General features: G+C 47.9%; 1 protein-coding gene across 1 annotated transcript in view; it reads left to right on the top strand.

Annotated features, from left to right (window-relative positions):
* Positions 1–1,947: 1,947 nt before the first annotated feature.
* Positions 1,948–19,174, top strand: part of Paxip1 (PAX interacting (with transcription-activation domain) protein 1) — a gene marked incomplete at its 5' end in the record, with an annotated part of 42,343 nt that continues 25,116 nt past the window's right edge. Inside the window, 4 exon segments of the mRNA XM_013504635.1 lie at positions 1,948–2,082; positions 6,610–6,653; positions 9,073–9,136; positions 15,916–16,029. Coding sequence (XP_013360089.1) covers positions 1,948–2,082; positions 6,610–6,653; positions 9,073–9,136; positions 15,916–16,029 — 357 coding nt within the window.

Here is a 19,174-nt window from a genome sequence, read left to right as displayed (position 1 = left end):
CGGGCCGGCCGGGAGCGCTCGCGCCGCACGCAGCCCGGGCCCTGGCGCGGGGCCGGCCCTCCGAGTCCCAGCGTGTTCGCGTGGGGTGGGTTGTAAACAGGGGTACTCCTCGCAGACACCAGCACAGTGGGCGCTGCGCTTTCCCAAGCCAGATGATCGTGTGGGCTGTCCTGAGTAATAATTCTGGGTCACCGTCAGAGTATAATAATCCGAGCTAGAAATGCACCTTAGCTTTCAGTCCGTGTAGAAAGGAACCTCCGTTTGGCATCTTCCTGTAGCCAGTCTTCAGGACATTTCCTTTCTTAGAGCAGTCGCACCCGCAGCGCCCAGCTTGGAGAAAGAATAACCAGTGACCCTAACTTAGGCGTGGAGCTGTGGACGCTAACATTTCACAGGTAGACCTGGGTGGGAGAGAAGGAGTTGGACAAGGTTCACGGCCTTCCAGAAGCTTGTCGGTGTGTCTGCCTAACTAAACCCCATGGGGTCCTTTTTCTACTGTCGCTTCAGGGTGTAGAGACTTGCAGCCTTGAATTTAAAGACTTGAAAAGGGTAGTAAACCCTGGGTGATAAAAATGAGCACTTCTTCCAGCATTTGTGATTTCCATTTTTTCCCACTATGCGGCGTTATCTTCCCTCTCCTTCCAGCTCTTGGTTACAGGACTTTGGCTCTCACAGGAGTCTTGAACCCACTGTTATTTGAAATGGGGAACAAGCTGAACCCCAGCCGTATTTGCTCACCCATGTGTCAAGTCTTGAGTATACTTGAAGATGTCTTTGGCAAATGCTTTGATGGGAAATAGTGTGTTTTCTAAAAAGTGTAGAGCCCAAGCATCTGGCCAGAGTTCTCTGCATCTTGTAAATGTGGGTGAAGAGAGTACCCATCTAGTGTGGGTCAGGCCCGAGCGGATTCAGGGGTACCGGCCCTGCGTGGTGGGCGGAGGAGCACACCTGAGCAGGCAGTGCAGGGGCTGCACGCTTTCTCGGCTGGGACTCATGGAAGACCCCGCGGAATTGTCACTAAGTAGGTGTCCTTTCAGCATATTCTTGAGATAAACAGAAGAGAGGTTAGCTTCCCGTGGAATGTTCATGGTAGAACTTGAAGACCTTTGTGATTGGGCTGCATCAGAATGCTCGCTGTCTGGAGGGCAGGGAGAGACTGGGAGTGGGAGTGGGAGGAAGTGGTTGCTGTTGGTGCCCTCCCAGTCCATGGACACCCCTGCGGACTGCAGGCAATGTGAGAGTGAGCGGGCGGTAAGCAGGGGAAGACGGAAAGCTGAGACTTGTTTGGGGAGGTTGGCATGAAAAGGAAGTGGAGTGGGGCCTGCTGCAGGCAGGGTGTGTGGTGTAATGGTGCGGCCCTTCATGTGGCTGTGTGAACCCAAGGATGCTCAGGAGCAAGAAAAGAAAGGAAGGGAAGAAGGTCCCAGCTGTGAATGGCTTTGCATGTACCAAGATGGTTTCAGGACTAATCTGGGATCACCTGCCCAGGGCCTGGACTGCTGTGCTTTCTCCTCGTGTGTGTTTTTTCCCAGTTAACACCTGTGAGTTCTTCAGCTTGCCAGTCTGAGGATTCTGTTCATGAGTCTTCCCTTGCCCTAGTGATAAAACTCCTCATCCCCACGCGCTAGCTTGGTGGTCCGGGAGGACTGTTCTGCATCGCCTGGTCTCAGCAGCAGCTGCTGCGTCCTCATCTGTTCTGTCTTGAAGATCTGTGATAGCTAGTAGCTGGCTCACAGTAGCTTTTGTTGCTTGGTCAGTGAGTCAAGATTTGCTGCTTTGTGTTGTTGCCAAATGTTTCATTAGCATATTATTCGGAGCGAAAGGTTGTTGATTCTACATAGATGGTGTGTTTTTATTAAAATGTCCCATCACGTCTAACGATTATTCACATAAATCAGAAATACAATACAGTATTTTTCATTTTAATTTATGTGTGTGTTTTTAAAGGTTATTCAGCTTCTTAAAGCTGGAAAAGCCAAGGAAGTATCCTACAACGCCCTTGCCTCACACATAATTTCGGAGGATGGGGACAACCCGGAGGTTGGAGAAGCTCGGGAAGTCTTTGACCTACCTGTTGTAAAGGTAAGTAGGAAATCTGACTTTATATCAGTCCATTTTATAGCAGTACATTGGCGTTTCATTGTAGTTCTTTACAGAATTTGTTGAAGTTCTGCTTGAAAGGGAAATTTGCCGGGTGAGAAGAGCCCTTTGTCGTCTCGGTAACCTACCTCACTTTCCAGCCTGTGAGCTCGTCCTGACGTGAGAAGCTCCGTCCAGTGCAACGGGGTTTCTGTGTATGTGATTCTAGGTCAGCTTTTACGTCCGCTGTAGGCTTGCATGGGCGGCTGTCTCTGCCTGGAAAGTCTAAGCTGGGAACCCGTGCTAGGAGGGGTCTGTTGCTGGGAATCCGAAGGTGCTCGGGTCACTGCAGGAAGGTGTATTTGATTCCGAAAGCAGAGCAAGGCCTGTCGAGTGTAGCTCCTGCAGCAGGGCCGCTTCCCTTCTTCTTGGTGGCGGGTAGCCCTGATTTCCAGCTGAGCAGCAGCTGAAGGGAATCCATTCCACTTTACTGTACTAGTGAGCGACTCTGAGAAAGGTCACAGTGGGCACTAGTCACACTTACCGGTGGCCGTCCAGGTGCCCTCTCACTTGACTATGCGTAGTTTTTTGGAGGCTTCGCTGGTGTTTGACCTCAGATTTTGTTGATCCACAGACTGTGCCGCTCTATTGTGGCCAAATAGTAACTGCTGTTAATGTGGATTTTAAATTGGTTAGGTGTGTAACGCTGATCCTTCAGTTTTCTCTCTCTGTCCAAGTGCTACGCAGGACAGACCAGCTCCCTGGATCTGGTGTGTTCAGGGTGGAATAGCCATGGCTGTACCAGTTTTGTTTGTAAACTGTTTTCCATTAGTTCTGTGCTACTATTGTTTTCTTTCTCTTCATACCATTAAATACTGTGCCTTCAAACAAGTCAGTATTCTGGTTTCGGTGGCTTAATAGTACATGACTGCCATCAGTCAGATAGGGGATCTAACTGCTTGGCAGGCTTAGGAACTTGAATCTTGAAAGTAAATGTGAGAGTGGGTGTCAGGAGGAGCTTCTCAAACCAAACTCCCCAGAGGCTGCTGCCCGAGCCGGAGTGACGGTTCCTTTGCAGTGGTGGACGGTGGTGACCTCTGCGCACTGGCTCGCGTGTTTCAGCACAGCCCACGCAGGCTTGCGTGTGCAGGCCTTTGGTGGAGATGGTGGTCAGCAGTCCCTGCTGGCCCACCTGATGCCGCTCTGTAGACAGGGTGGGGCCAGAACACTTCTTCCCATGTGTATGTCAGTCCTCTGCCTTTTCCGCAGACTTCTTCGGGTGTGTTGTGGTTAAAGCGCCCTTGTATTCTTACGCAGAGTTCACTGAAGGGAGGCTAACCTGTAGGCATTAGGTCCTACTACCACACCTGCAGCAGCAGGGCTGCTTAAACCTGTCGGACTCCGTGTCCCCTTTTTGGATTAAATACATTGTGGTACCCGCTTCATTGTCCAGAAATGAAAGTCCCGTGTGAGGCGACTTGCCACGTACCTAAAAATACATAAAATAGGGGCTGAGGGGTAGCTCACTAGTGGAGCCATGCTTGACACGTGTGAGGCCCACCTGGGTTCAGTCCCTAGCACTAAAACAAGCACACATATACTGGCTGCTCAGAAATGTAAAGGAGAAGGGAAGGAAAAGAAACCGTAAGTATGTGTTTCACTCAGAAAATGGCGGGCTCAGGCTTAGGCCAGGGCAGAATGGGCTTGCCGGAGGCAGCTGTCTGTGGGTCACGGACTGTGCCCGCTGCCAGTGCAGACAGAGTCCTGGGGCCCGCAGGTGGAGAGGCCGACGGTGAGGTGACATCACAGCGTGGCCGGCAACCCTTCGCGGCGCCGCGGGAGCCCCCCAGCATTGCGTCCTGGGGAAGTCTGTGTATGCTGCCAGGCTGCGCAGCAGGACCCAGGCCCTCTGCACGTGTGTCTGCGTGCCTGTCCCATCCGCGTCAGCCTCCAGCCCACTTGGATTTGAGAGCGGCGGGCTTTCAGAGTCAGCCCCATGGCTGGCCGCTCTGGGCAGTTCTGGGAGGCCTCTCCTTCCTGGTCTCCATGAGGCCTGTCTTCCTAGGCTCTTGCTATAGATGGTGGAGTCTGAATTGGGCAGGCTGAGGCCGAGGCCTGGCTCCCTTGGGACGTGGCCCTTGACCCTTCCCCTGCTGGAGTTTGACATTGCGTTTATGAAGAAGATGTCCTCACACACACAGTGACAGCCTGTCATTTGCATATTTAGCTTTTGTAGATGTTTAAAGCTCAATTTTGGGAGCGGAGCAGGGGTTGAAGGGAGGATAGGGAAATGGGCAAAAAAAGTTAAATCATGTGCAGGTACCAATTCTCTATGATGAATGTGATCATTATTTATATCTAAAATGTACCAATAAAATCCGACTGAATAAAAAAGCCTCAATTTTATAGGCACGAAAACATCTAAAATAATTAAAAAATTTTTATTAGTGCATTTTTGCAGCCCATGATTACATTCGTAATGAGTTAGTACAGGTATCGAACACAAAACTTTCTTTTTCCTTTGGTTTTAAAACAGGGCCACCCCAGGCAGTTGAAGCTGGCCTTGAACCCATTGTATAGGCCAGGCTGGCTTCGAACTCCAGTGATTCTCCTGCCTCAGCTCTCAAGTGCTAGAATTACAATTGTGCCCCACCATTCCAGGCTCTAATTTTTTTAATAGGAACATTTTTCCTCAGTGGCATTGGCATTGGAAATACAATTTTGATAATACTGATTTGTAGTAAGCTTATTTTGTGTACTGCTCCTTTAATTTTTTTTTTGTTGTTGTTTGTTTTGTTTTGTTTTTCTAGATAAGATCTTGCTTTGTAGTTTAGGCTGGCCTTGAACTCAAGGCAACCTTCCTGCCTCAGCCTCGGAAAGCTGGAATTATAGGCGTGTACCACCACACCTGGCTCTAAATTACTTACTACGTTCTTTTCTTCTCTGTTTTTGCTTTATCAGTGTATCCTACTTCTTAACTTTGCATTATTCTGCCTAGACACACCTAACAGCAGGCTTCAGGGTGGCTGTCCTTGCTGGGACTGGACCTCATGGCGGCCAGGCCAGCAGCTTTAAACTGGGAACGGCTGCCTCAGCCCCAGGCAGGCTTTCCAGGGTGTGACGCAAGGACAGTTGTGTAGGTGTGTGTTTCCGGATCATGCCTTCCTCAGACGGCCTGAGTGTACACCTGTGGTCACCACCCCCCTTTGCCCATCCGCAGACAGGGAGCCCTACCTTTCTCGGCTGCCTTCCCGCAGCGCATGACCTCAGCTCTGGGACTTCTGGGCAAGGGTGGCTCAGAGTGCTGCTTTCAGGGCTTCCTTCCTAGAGCTCGTCCCAGCCGCAGACTCTGGGGGTATCCCGTGAGAATAAAGCCTGGCCCACACGGTGTTCTGAGTTCAGAGCGTACCAAAGGCACCCAATTAGGGGTGCTGGCCCCGTACTTCAATTTGATTGGAATTTCTCTGGCATTACCAAGTTGGGAAGGCACATTGGACACAGGAAATGGACAGCAACATTAAGATACTTTCAGATTTGGGGCATTTTATCCAATAAGTTGGTTAAAAACCTGTGGTAAAATTACAAAATGTTCACAAAATTGTCATCACAAGTGCAACCAATCTGTCTTATTTTGTAAATTATTTGTCTTGTTACGGAACAGAGGCCTCTTTGAGCTTGTGCTGAAATACTGTAGCTGTCACCTCAGCAGTGGTGCGGGGTGCGGTTGCCCGAAATGTGCGTGAGTCTTTGACGAAAGGGTTTGGAGGTTGTTTGCTGGAGTGTAAGTTGCTTGAGAGAGATGCTTTTTTTTTCGCCACAGTTACCTCCCTCCAGCCTTGGCTGGTTCTGCACGAAGCATTTGACATGAAGGTTTGATGGCCACGTCAGCTGGGTCATGAGTGTGTGTGCGTGTGTGTGTTTCATTCGGCTGAGGATTGGGGGTTGGCTGGCTGAAAGGGGGTTTTATGATACAGTATTTTTAGATGGTATCTTTTACAAATGGATCTATTAAGGTAACGATTAGTGTCATTTTAAAAATTAAATACAGAAACAAAAGGAGATAATTTTCAAGAATGTAAAGTATCCCAGAAGGTTGTATATAATATGTTTTGTAATTAGTGTGAGTTTTGGAATTCGTAAGATTGCCAAGCAGTTAGAAATAATTTTTGTGTTTTACGACCACCGTATCTCCTTGACTTTACTAAGAGAAGTGGTGTAAATGTGGGTTGGGTTTATCTCAGTTTTCTAGAAGGTGTGTGTTGGGGCCGCTGAACCCCGGGTGTGGCTCTGGTGACAGGTGGGCTGGGCAGCAGCTCCACCTGTGGATGAGGTCAGCAGGAGTGGGTGTATGCACTCACATTGTAAGTGTCCATGCATCACAGTGGTTAGAAACTGTGGCAGTGCCTCACTGTTGAATTGGAGTTTTCAGCATGCACATAGTAACTGATCTTTGACTGTGACATTGGTACTGTCTGAATACTCACCCTTATGCCTGCAACAGTTTTTGATTTAATTTGTTTTCTTTTTCAGCCTTCCTGGGTGATCTTGTCTGTGCAGTGTGGAGCTCTTCTGCCGTATCCTTTTTTGGGGCGTGGGTGAAGGGTAAGGGTAACTGAGTGTAAGATTGAAGTGGCAGTCACTGAACGAACAGTGGATTCCTTAGTGAGGCACAGCTGTTTCCTCTGCCCTGTCTGCCCTACCTTCTCTGTCCCGTATCATATGTTACGTGCCCGATCCTTGTCATTACCCGTGTCAAGATGGGGACTAGCTGTGACCAGCAGCTCTAGCCAGGACCAGAAGGCATGAGTTCTGGTTCTTTTCAACTTCTGTGGATTCTAGCTAGACAGTATTTCTCGAATTCTAAGTCCGTAGGAACCAAACCATGAATGGTTGAAAGTACACTGGAGAACGTGAGAGGAAACGGTTAGTGTTACAGTGAGCGTTGTTACACAGGACGGGCGGGGGAGTCACCCTGCATGCCTGTTCAGCACTTGCTGTGGGATGGGTCCTGACACTAGAATGGGGACGAAGGCCTCATCCGTTCTGTCCCAGAGGGGCTTCTTGATGGAGCGCCCCCATGCGTGTTTGTCAGGTAGTAGTTCTGAGTGTGGCTCTGCCCCAGGCTCTGTGTCAGGCACGAGCCATTCCGCAGCCTGCTGTGTACACTGCTAGGCCTGGTGGCTTCTGTTTCATTCCGAAAGGATGAAGCCTCATTGGAGATGCATTCCAAGCAGAGTCTGAGTGTGGAAATTGCTTCTTTTAAGAATACCTGGGTGTAGCTCAGTGGCATAAGCTCCTGCCTGGCAAGCGCAAGGTCCTGAGCTCGATTCCCGGTACCCCCCCAGAAAAGAATACCTGATATCATATAGTTATGGTGTTGAAATTTTAGGCTTGGGCAAGAGATTATGACATTCACCCGATTTTATTTTGTAGCTGTGCTAGACAGTGCCTTTAAAAGCACTTACTACTTATTGAATCAGTGCAGACAGACAGAATATTATCATGAAATTTTTATGGAGGACCTCAAATAGAGGATATACCCTTTTTTAAAGCAGGTCTTGGAGGAGAGAAAACTTCAGCAATCCCAGCTCAGGAATTGTGCAGCCTCATACTTGTGGTCTGAAGAGTTGAAGGGCCTCAGCTCCTGATAGTGGCAGTTTTTTATTTTATTTCTTTTTTTTTTATTGTTTTGTGTTTTTGAGACGGGGTCTTGCTGTGCAGTTCAGGCTGGCATTCAGCTCACTTTGTAGTCTAGGCTGGCCCGGAACTCGAAGTAATCCCCCTGCCTCAGCCTACGAGTGCTGGGATTATAGGTGTGCGACACCACGCCCGCTATTTTTTTTTTTTTTTTTTGTAAGCTCTGGGGGAATAGAGACAGGGAGGGAATGGGTCTTTTGAAGATAAGAGGCTCATTTTCCTGTTCTGGGCTGTTTTCGCTCCACTATGCCTCCCTTGGAAGCTCCTACCTCGTGGCCATCAGAGGGCTGGAGGACCAGGAGGGGCCGGCAGAGCACTCTTGAGATCAGTCTGGTGTCCCCGGTCCCTGGGAGTCTGAGGCCTCCTGAACTGAGGCAGGGAGGGTGAGAAGGGAGCTTCAAGTGTCATGTTGGGGTCTGCAGAGTGCAGGGCAGTCAGAAAAGGCCGTCTGCTCAAATACAAAACTTTAAAATCACAACGTAGCACTGTGCTGTTTGAATTTGTCTATCTCAGTAGGTGTACTCTTCTGTAGGGAGGGAGAGGTGCTATTTTAACCATTTTGAATTCTGGTTACTCCACATTATTCTAAGATAGACATTGTGTGTGCTTGAATGGATCCCAAAGAACATGCACAGGGAGACAGACCCCGCCTGCTTTCCGTGTAGCCATGTTCTCAAAGATGTGAGCGCGGTGAGCTCAGCAGCTAAGCTAAACGGCTCCGCTAGGAGGGGTCTGGGGGTTCGACTTCCAGCTCCTGTGTGCGAAGGGGCAGCAGGGCTGTGAGCTGTCCCTCGAGTTCACAAGGATGTGGTGGTGATGGAACCGGAGCTCAGGCTCTTAGGGGAGGAGTTTCGTGCTGTGCACTGCAAGCGATACCACTGGGATTTCATTGTCAAACAAAGTTAAGATGTGGTTACTTTGCTTTTAAAGCAGTTGCAACCCCCACGTGTGCATGTGTGTGCTGGTATGTGTCTGTAAATGTGTAGAGCACTACTGTCCAAGGTCAGGATGTTTCCCCGTGCATGTCTACGTCCATTTTATTTATGAAGTAAGTGGAGAGACCGAACTTGAGAGTGATGTATTTTACTGAAACTTGCTCAGCTCCTCGAGTTCGGTATGCTCCTGTTTATTCCCTGCACTCTCCTTTGGTCATGTCATCTTCGATCTCTCTCTTTGCTGAAAGGACCGAGTGGGAGACAGGTGGGCACTGTCCACGTGGGTGAGTGGGCCGTGTCCGTTAGTGAAGTGCAGGCTGTGCTGATCGTATTCATTGTGATCTTAATGGCTGTCAAACAGAGTAAATGGTTTTTCTCCAGAGTCGTGTCAGATTTTTTTTGGAATCACTGCCTGCCTTTCTCAGGTAAGCCCGGTTACAGTTAGTCCTGTGTTTACTCATGACAGCAAGAGGTCATGTCATTGATCTGTGTGTTAACCAGTTTTAGAGAGGACCTGTACTAACCCACTGTGTATTCACTGTGAATGTCTGAAGCAGCTATTTAAAAATTCATGTTTACTTTTAAGAATTAAAATGTTAAATGAGAATAAGTGGTCTTGGTAATTTAAAGGAATTACAGAGATTTAAAACTGGGGTATGAAAACACTTGAAATGAAAAGATAAAGAGAATTTAGTCAAAACTATAGTCAAAAATTTTTAAAATTTGAACTTTGGTACAGAACAATAAAATACTAGTAAGACCTAGGCAGACAAGTCAGAAAAGTGAATTTACAGCGTATAAAAAGGAATTGTAAATAAGTATGACAAAACATTGGATAGCACTTTCTAATCCAAGGCCTGAGCGCTTTACTGACGACGGATGGGATGAGAATGTTTGCTTATCAGATGCGTAACGGCACTGCGTGCTCACTGCGCCACTGCTGATGGCATGCTGAGGAGGAAGAGACCCCTCCTGCCACCGCCGGCGGGCGCGTGACTCAGCTGCTCACTGTGTGTGCGTTAGCACAGCCTCATGCGTGGTGTTCTGCGTGCGTTAAGAGGCTAAAACTGGAAAAAACCAGGTCACTATTGTTAAAGAAACGTGTACTTATGCAGTGGTTTGGATACTTAGACATTTTTGAGTTGTGGCTGATGAAAGTGTGTAAAGACATGGGAAATGTTTCAGGTGGAAGAAAGTAGTACAACCCTACATCAACCACAGGACAGGGAAGAAGCGTCTGAAGGGACGAAGTGTCCGAAGGGCGGGGCTGGGATGTTCCCACTGGTTAGCTCTGGGGAGCGGAAGAAGTGGATATTTAATCTTGTTTGTTTTCTTTTGTCCTCCTAACCCTCAACTCTAATAAAACCTTTTATCAAAAGCAATCAAGTTGGGGCTGTTTAAACGCGTTTCAGAATTACACAGAACAGTCCGTGTGTTTAAATGAGTGGCATCAGGTAGCGAGGCGTGCCGAGAGGGGGCTGTCCTTGCTCTGAGTGCTGGTCTCGGTCCTGGCGACATCGGGGAAACTGGAGGAGGTAGAAAGGGGCCCGGCTGCGGCCCCCCTTGTCCCTGAGCCTTTGTGCTAGAGGACGAGGGAGCCAGGTCACGTTTGATTGCCGCTGCAAGCTCGCTGGCCGGACAGCCTTTGCTAGTCTGAATGCGACTCCTTCGTCTGAACGGTGACCACGCTGACTCTGCTCTGATTTCTGTTGTCAGTTCTGGAAGTTCTTTGAGACTCTCAGATCCTTTTTGCTCCTTTTGCATTGATTTGATGCAGATACCTAAGTGAGTAAAATTGCTTCTTTTTCCCTTCTCAGTAGGAGTTTGGGATATGTATTTTTCAGTGATCTTTACATCGGGTGTAAACGTACGTTTACGTGATGAAGATTTTTAAAGTCTGAAATGAAGATTTTTAAATGTCAGGTGCTATGGTTATGTATAATTTTATTGTTCTCTTTACACTTCTCCATATATTCCTGATTTGTAGTCAGCATATCAGAAAATCTGTTAAAAATGAAAACCCTTTATCAGTGTCTGTGCATAGCAAAGTGTACCTTGGCTGCAGTCATGCTTTTCGTTCCCTTCTGGCGCGGACTGGATTTCTGGGTTCCAGACACTCAGAGCCCAGTGCTCAGGACGGTCCCCACCGGGTGACAGCCGGCAGGAAGAAGCCATGCTGAGCTGGCCTTTGGCGCATTGGGGTCACATGACATGGTTAGGCCTTCGTGGGGAGATCAGAAACCCAAACGTGTGAGTGTGAAAGACCATCCTAACAGAGTTTGGAGCTTGAGAACACTTTTAGAAAGAATGAATGAATAGTTGCCTTTACAAAGGCTGTAGCAGGTACTTTAGAGTACTCGGGAGTGGAGACGCGGTGGGCAGGAACACATTCCGTGCGGTGTGCGCGCTCAGGTGGCACAGGTGTGCACGTGTGAGCCAGGGAGGAGGGTGTCCGCCCGCTCGGGCAGGGTGCGCCTTGACAGGATGTCGGAGCTGTCAGCATCCTGGAAGACAGCACATTCAGAGCAGAAAGGGAGGAGGGCTGTACAGAGTCAGGTTGAAGGGAAGATGCGGCCCCTGCAGGAGGCCCGCGGCGAGGAGGCGGCGTCAGAAGCAAGGTTGTGTGTTTGGTGGAGAAGGAAGACCTGGTCCGGGAGGCAGAGGTGGAGACTGGAGAGACAGGGAACGCGGTATGCGGCTTTGGACTTAGTGAAGCGACTATAGGGTGCTGGTTCCCTTTTTTTCCGCTTACATACTTAGTTGTGGATTGTGGCTGTTTACAGAGCTAACGTCACTTGTGACCATGGATTGTATTGAGACTGGCCTGTGAGCTGAGTGTAGCAGAGAGGTCAGGTAAAGTCCGAATTTTGGCACTGAGCAGAGTGCCAGTCTTTTGGACTTGAGGTGGAGATTTGGGACCAGGTTGGCCAACGCAGCACAGAACCTAGCGGTGGAGGTGACTCGCAGGTCCTGTGGGATGGAGTGCCATGGCGCAGGGACAGACGTTCGTACGCTTGGCTGGTCTGCGCTGGCTCCCTGGTGCCTTGCCACGGGGGTCAGGGGCCGACCTCGGCCATGCTTGCAGATGGAGCTCTGGGAGGCGACCGGTTGCTGGTGGCAAGAGGAGAGCTGGGTTGGTGATGTGGGGCAGAATGCGGAGTTCCGGGTGGAGGCAGGCTGTGCGGGTGGAGGCAGCACGGCCGAAGGGAATCCCCACAGCAGGGGTGGACAAGAGCAGGTGGCCGGGAGCAGAGCCCCTGCCTGGTAATATGTGCACCGAGGAGACTGAGGTAGAGAGCTTGGAAACAAGTGGAGAGGATGCTGGAGAGTGAGGTATTATCTTTGGAAACCAAGGTGAAATGAGACGTGATCATTTTTATTGTTCTTGGGGGAAGTTGCCGTGCCGAGCTGAAGGTTTAGAGCATACGTTTGTAGCAGAGTTGTGCATGGTTTTCTGTTCCCAGTTCTGTCTGTGGCGCAGGAGCAGGGGAGGAACAGGTGTTGGAAGTGCGGCAGGAGTGTTGATTGCCTCCTTGAGCACTGCACAGGTGTAGAGGTCTGAGCAGGGCTGGGGCCCTGGCAGAGAAGACGCTTGTAGTCCACACGGCAGGAGCAGTGTGTCTCAGAGACGCATGGGGGGGGGGCGTGGTCAGCGAGCCCAGCTGTCTGGAGTCTCAGAGCAGGGCAGTGTTGTCTGATGGTTGCCCTAGGGGTGGCCCTGCCGAGGTTCTGCTCACCCACCGACTTTGGAGGGAAGGTTGAGTTCTGTCTGGTGCTAACCTTGGCCACGGCGGTGGCTGTATCTGTGGTGAGATAGCAAGAAATTAATGTACCAAGATCTCTGACAGCAGATTCATTAGATAAGAAAAAGGAAGATTCAGAATTAGCCTGATCCTTCTGGGTAACTCACTGGGCTTGTTATAGCTCATCATTTATGTTGTCATGGGATAGTTTTCCTAAGAAGCACTTGAAGTTCAGAAAGGTTAAGTAAGGTAGGGAAAGAGCTGCTTTGGTAGTAGCTTAGGTAAAGGAACCCTGGAAATGTGAGTGTAAGAAAAGTACACAGGGAGCACGAATACTCTGTGGTTGCTGAAAGTGTTAATTTGGATTTAAGACATACTAATGAATACGTGTGTGGGGTCCAGCTAAGGGACCCGGGTGAGCAAACCTCTGAGAAGTACGTCCTCTGCAACAAGGACCAAGCAAAGGGGCACATGTCATCATCATGCAATCTCTATCTCAGTAACCACACAGGCTGGATGGGGCCAGACATGTGAACAAATGTGGTTACGTTACAAAGCACAAAGACAAGAGTGGGCACCAGGTATAGACGCTGCAGGAGGGGGCAGTTGCAATGTTCTGCACCCCGGAACCCCTGTGCACACGCCAGGCAGGACCCATCTTACTGAAGGACTGTTTGCTTGGTGGTTCTCAGTGACCTTCTGTCTTTTCCCGTCAGGGTGTTGATACAAGCTGGAGCTCTTTGTTGGAGTCTTCCAGAGCTCTCCCAGGGAGAGGTAGGGAAGGGAGCTTGTGCCAGCAGAAGTTGGGAAGCACAGACACCATCTGCCTTCTTCTGAGCCGGTATTGATGCAGGCTGGGGCTTCTGTTGTAATGTGCTGGGTAGGTTTTGGGGAATAGGTTGAGTTTAAAGGAGAGCCTGGCCAGGTCATGACTCAAATCTGGAAGCCTAAAAACGAAAATCCTTTCTGTTCTGTATCTCAATCAACAAATATTTCTTGACTGCCTACCCATGTGCCTTGCACTGTACTAGGTTCTGTGAAAGATAACAAGGAGTTTAGGACATAAGTCTTACTTAGAACTCTAGTCTTCAGTGAGCAGTGTCATACCTGATCATTACATGGGACCAGGAGAAGAGCATGTCAGCTAGAATCCAGGCCTGATCTGGGGGTGGTGAGACCGGAAGGAGGAGGAAGGTGCTTCTGATTGGTTGGAGGAAACCTTAGGGCAGCAGGTGGAGTTCTAGTCCTCTGCTCCTTGATGCTGGAGTCCAGTGAGGGGAGAGAAGCTGTTCTAGAGCGTGGGGGAGTGCAGGATTCTGCATGCTTGCTGTGGGCGTAGTGGACCAACGCCTGAGCTGGATCTCGGGAGGAGCCCGGGGCTGGGCGTCACGTGAAGGAGGGGAGGAGCCCGGGGCTGGGCGTCACGTGAAGGAGCGGCGTCGTTTTCGTGCTGCTGCTCGGTGTGCACGAGGGACCAGCGCTCAGCAGCAGGAGCCAGGCGGGCCCGCCGTGGTGCCCGGTCCTGGGGTTTCAGTAGTGGGACTGCAGCTGAACCCACTGAGGGGACAGCAGAGGGAATGCAATCAACATGTAAGATTTGAGACAGGGTTTCGCTGTTTGAGAAATTTCGCTATTAACGGGGAAAACCCTTTTCCCCCATTCTAAAATTAATGCTTTTGCAAACATAGGAAATACAGAAAAGTATAGGAGTGAACGCATCTCCCCAGTCGTGTCACCACTAGGTGACTGTCGTTGGCATTTTGGTGTGGGAAGAACATTGCTAATTGTGCTGCTGCGATGCATGACCTGAGCTCGTGTGGACGGCCTCAGTCACCCAGACAGACTTGTCGCGGGAAGCCTGGGTCTGGAGATTTCCAGGGTGGTGGGAGCTGGTCGGTGGGGACAGGGTATTGACCCCAGCCCCTCTGCTCCTCCCTGTGTGATGTTCTTTCCACAGCAAGGTGGGCACCCAGCTGGGGTGCAAGCCTGGGATGCAGGCTGGTCACTGAAGTCGGTAAATAAAGTCGGCTCCACCAGCACAGCTGAACTCGCTAATAAAGTGCGTAGCGAGATCATGCCTTAAATTTCATTCTAACCAAGGGTAGGATGACTCATTGGATGAATCTGTCTTATTAATTATGTCCCAACTCTCCAAATACTGCAGGGTATCATTGTTTTGTGAAGTCCTCTAGTAAAAGTAACCAGGTCCATGTTTCTGAAATGTAACACTGAATTATTAAATTGCAGAGATACAGATATAAAGTAATGACCTAAAAAGTTATTTTAGAAGGTTAACATGTTCCTGTTATTTGGAGTAGTGTGGAATACAGAAGAATTCCCAGAAATATTTGTCAAAGGGATCAGAGGAGGTAGCGAATGCTGGATTGCTAGCAAGCTGCAGACTGGCTGTTAAAAAGATATTAATCGCTGTTTGTGAGTACTTTAAAAATCAGTTGGAGACACTTTTAGGACTCTATCACCCACAATCTTCAATTTATAATAAAATTGTTCAGACAAAAAAACAGGATTAGCTTAGAATTAACGCTCACACTGTTATTTTTCTTAAATGTTTCTTTTGTCTTTCAGACTCTAAAATTTTATTCTTTTAGAAATTGTTGTTGACTTAGAAGTTACTACCCTTGGAGAAGCTGTGTAGAACAGTAGAAAAACACAGTTTGGAGTTAGGCCTGAGTTCAGGGTGTGACGTATGTGTGAAAAGCCAGCGCCTCTGATGGTTAGGAGCAGTGTAGGTGGTTTCCCTCCCGTAGAGGGGTGGCAGGGCCTGTCTCGCGTGGCAGCGGAAAGGGTGGGGTGTAAGCAGCACACTTGGCACAGTTCCTGGCACATAGTAGGCAGGCAATAAACGCTAGCTGTCTTTACTGTCACAGCAAAAGCCTGTGTTAGGGGAGAGCCATTGCACCTGGGGTGTGTTTCATCCCTGTACAAGCATAAGAGTGACCCTCTTATGCTTGCTTTCTTAATTTGTGGGGGTTGAATGATGTTCATGTTTTCCCCGGTGCCTACAAGCCACTTTTGTTTCTTTATTTTACCCATGTCATTATGACTATTTATTACTCATTAGTTTTAAGCAGTTCCTTGTAACTACGGTTTTGATATTGCTATTGTATTAAAATGGGAAATGGAAGCAGGAATGGTGTACTAGTTTTTTCTGCCCTTTTTTCTGTGTTACTTATCCTATAGACTGAAATAATCCTCCATTAAGTTTGTGGAATGTGGATGTAAATATTTTTTATTCATTTGTAAAAAGGCAAAAAATGGTTTATATCTATAAAACTGTTATGATAGGAATACAGCTAAATGCTTTTCTTAAGTTTTCCACTGATGTCCTTAGGTTGATTCCACTTAATAGGGGGGAATGTTAGATAGCATTGTCGTGCTGCCAGCCTGTGTTACAGTAATGAAGTCCCCCTTGGTAAAGCCCCTTTCTGACCTCCCGTCAGGTGTCCTCTGAAGACAGAAGTGCCCTGTGGGCCTTGGTTACGTTCCACGGAGGCAGCTGCCAGCTGAGCCTCAATAAGAAGTGCACGCATTTGGTAGTGCCGGAGCCCAAGGGGGTAAGTGCCGCGCCTGCCCCCCGTGTGTCACCGGGTGTTTGCACTCAGCGTGCGCCTCCCGACCCATTTGCAAGAGCTGGTTGTGCTGCTTGATAATGTTTGCTTCCAGAGTCATTTCACAGGAACGTGGGGGGATTGTAAGTTACACATAACTTTTGATTACAAAGAAATTCGGGTTTATTCTGCGGGGAAAATAGTTTTTAGAGTTCTGTTTCAAAACTTGTTAAACTTCAGTTTCTTTTTATATGTGGAAAAAATGTATTTTTAGACTCCCTCATGGGTTTTTTTTTGGTCTTTTTGAGACAGGGTTTCGCTGTATAGTTCAGGCTGGACTTGAACTCACTTTTTAGCCTATCCTGGCCTCAAACTTGTAGCAGTCCTCCTGCCTCAGCCTCCAAGGGCTGGGATTATAGAGTGTGCCACCACACTCAGCACTCCCTCATGTTTTTAAAAAATAGTTTTTGGTAGGCACTGAGGATTGAAATCCAGGGCCTGGTGTGTGGTAAACATGTGCTGGGCCGCCAAAGTTGGTCTCACAGATTTTTAAAAGACTTGTTCCGGGTATAACTATATACATACTTGGTAAGGGTGTTTTGAGGCAGGGTCTCACCATGTAGTTCAGGCTGGCTTTGAACTCACTGTGTAGACAAGGCTGGCCTGGAACATCCAGTGATCTTCCTGCCTCAGCCTTCTGAGCGCTGGGGTGACAGGCGTGTGCTGGCTGGGCAAAAGTTTTCTGTATATTATATAAATAATCTAGAATGCTAAGTGTAACACCGCACTTCACCCGTTCAGCTTGGGACACTCGTGTCTGAGCAGCAGTATGGCCAGAGACAGTATTTGAAGAGAGTAGGTTTGTTGAAGCTGTTTTAAGTTATAATGTAACTTTTTTAGTATTGGGTTTGGAGCCCAAGGGTTTTCTGCCACTGAGCTACATCCCCAGTCCTTTGTAATTTTTTATTTTGATACAGAGTCTTGCTAAATTGTCCAGGCCAGCCTCAAACTTGGATCTTCCTGTCTCAGCGGAAGTATCTGGGGTTATAGGCCTGAGCCACCTGACACAGCTGCAGTTTGACTACAGTTCTAGAGCCCTCATTCAGGGTTTTTCCCTCCAAAAGTATTTTGTTGGTAAATCCTTACTAACCCTTTGAGTTTCCAGCTAAGTATATATAAAATTAATGAACTAAGTTTTCAGTACTGAGAATTGGACTTGGGGCCTAGTTCATGCAAAGCAAACACTGCTGTTGAGCTATAGCCTCAGCCTTGGATATGATACATATTTTAAAGTACTTACTGACTAAAGTATGAACTGAAAATAGAATATTTTTAATGACTGGAAGAAAACCGTATATGAGTCAGTAGTTTATTTATATGTGTGTGTATGTGTGTGCTTTAATTGGACTTTATTTATCTCAAAGAATCACTGAACAGATCATATTTGGCTAAAAGGTGCTCATGAGTAAGACAACAAATATGCTACATGGTCATTTTTAGAAAAAGCAAATTCTTCATGCATTTCAAAAGTTCAGTATTAAAATGTGTATATACAGTGTACCATCCTTGTATGTGGGGATTCTTTCATCAAAGTCTACAGTAGAATTCTGATACTATTTTGTGTAATTATTTACCTGCAGACTAGGTTTTATTTACAAACTGGGAAAGAAAAGTGTTTTTTTGCTCTTTTTAATTTCCCAGTTTATAAAGAAGTGATCTAATATAGGCAAAATGAGCTTCTGTTTGTGCATTGCATTTCCTCTGCAGTGGTAAAACTTAGTAAAAGCAGATTTTATATTTGCTAGTAATAAAAGTAATAATCCACAGTAATGCTCACTGCATAGTAAGTAATGAAACACCATCCCTTTCTGTAACAAGTCTTTCTATACACACACTGCTGTGCCGAAATACTTTCTAAAAATCCACGACAGCCATACGTGCAGTAAGGATACAAAAAGAAAGCAGTGCATTGTGGGAGTGCCCGGGATTTCTGGGTGCTCTGGTGCCGGGGAGGTGGGACGGTTCCAAGTGGGGGACATCAGGAGCACCTGTCTGGCTGACTAGCATTGCATGGCTGTAGGAGAGGACGATTGAGTCAGCTGACCACGTGGAGCCCCAAGCAAGGCCGAGGGCGCAGCTCAGTGGAGCGGGCCTCATGCACGTGCCGGACTTCCATTCCAGCACTGCAGGGAGAACCCCAGACTCTTAAGTGACCAACTTTTAGTAATCTTACGAATGAGTTGGGAGGAATCATTCTTCTATAATTTTCGTAGCTGTTTCTTGCAAAAGTGATGTATGAATGACCACGTGTTTTTCATATGAATACTTGGCAGTTCCCTCGGAATGTTGGGGGATGGTCTTCAGCTGTGCAGTTTTCATCTTGATCGTTCTATGACAGCATCCCTCACCCTGTCCTCTCTGCCAGCTTCTGTGCAGGTGAACCAGGGGCCCTCAGCACATTTCAGAACTAGGCAGTGGTAGCAACTCCTCTTAGTATCACTGAATTAATAGAACAGAAACCCATGCGGTGGTGTTGGTGCCCAAGCTGTCTGCTGTCCCTGTGAAAGTCATCTTCTTGCTGTAGGTCTGGGATAGACCATGTGCCCTTCTGGTCTAGTTCAGGAACTGGCAGTGGTGGTCTGCCCCTTCTGAGAGCCTGAGAAACAGGCCTTCCAGAAGAGCTGGAGGAACTGTGTGTCTCAGGGTCATGACTTACAAAACCAAAAGTTAATGTAAATTCTAATTAGCTGCCTTATTCTTAAGCCATGATTGTATCTGTGGCCTACATCATATGGCTAAATGAGCACAGTATTTGGTATTGAATCCCTTTAGGGTTCCTTTATATTATGTGCTACAACCTACTCAGACAAAACTTTTTAAGTCTAATGATGAATTTAAGTTTTTCTCCACACGCCTGTAATCCCAACACTTGGGAGGCTGAGGCAGGAGGATCGCTGTGAGTGTGAGGCCAGCCTGGGCTACAAAGTGAGCTCAAGGCCATCCTGAGCTGCATAGTGAGACGCTGTCGCAAAAAAAAAATAAAGTTTTCTGTTTAAAGTTTTATGAATTGTGTAAGTGCTAAGTAAAGACCACACATGAAAATAAATACCATTTCTTTAATGTTAACTCATACTTCTGCATTTTTAAAATT

The sequence above is a fragment of the Chinchilla lanigera genome, unplaced genomic scaffold (assembly GCF_000276665.1).
Source record: "Chinchilla lanigera isolate Chin_1 unplaced genomic scaffold, ChiLan1.0 scaffold00090, whole genome shotgun sequence".
NCBI classification, from domain to species: Eukaryota; Metazoa; Chordata; class Mammalia; order Rodentia; family Chinchillidae; genus Chinchilla; species Chinchilla lanigera.
This window is presented reverse-complemented; position numbering and strand designations above follow the sequence as displayed.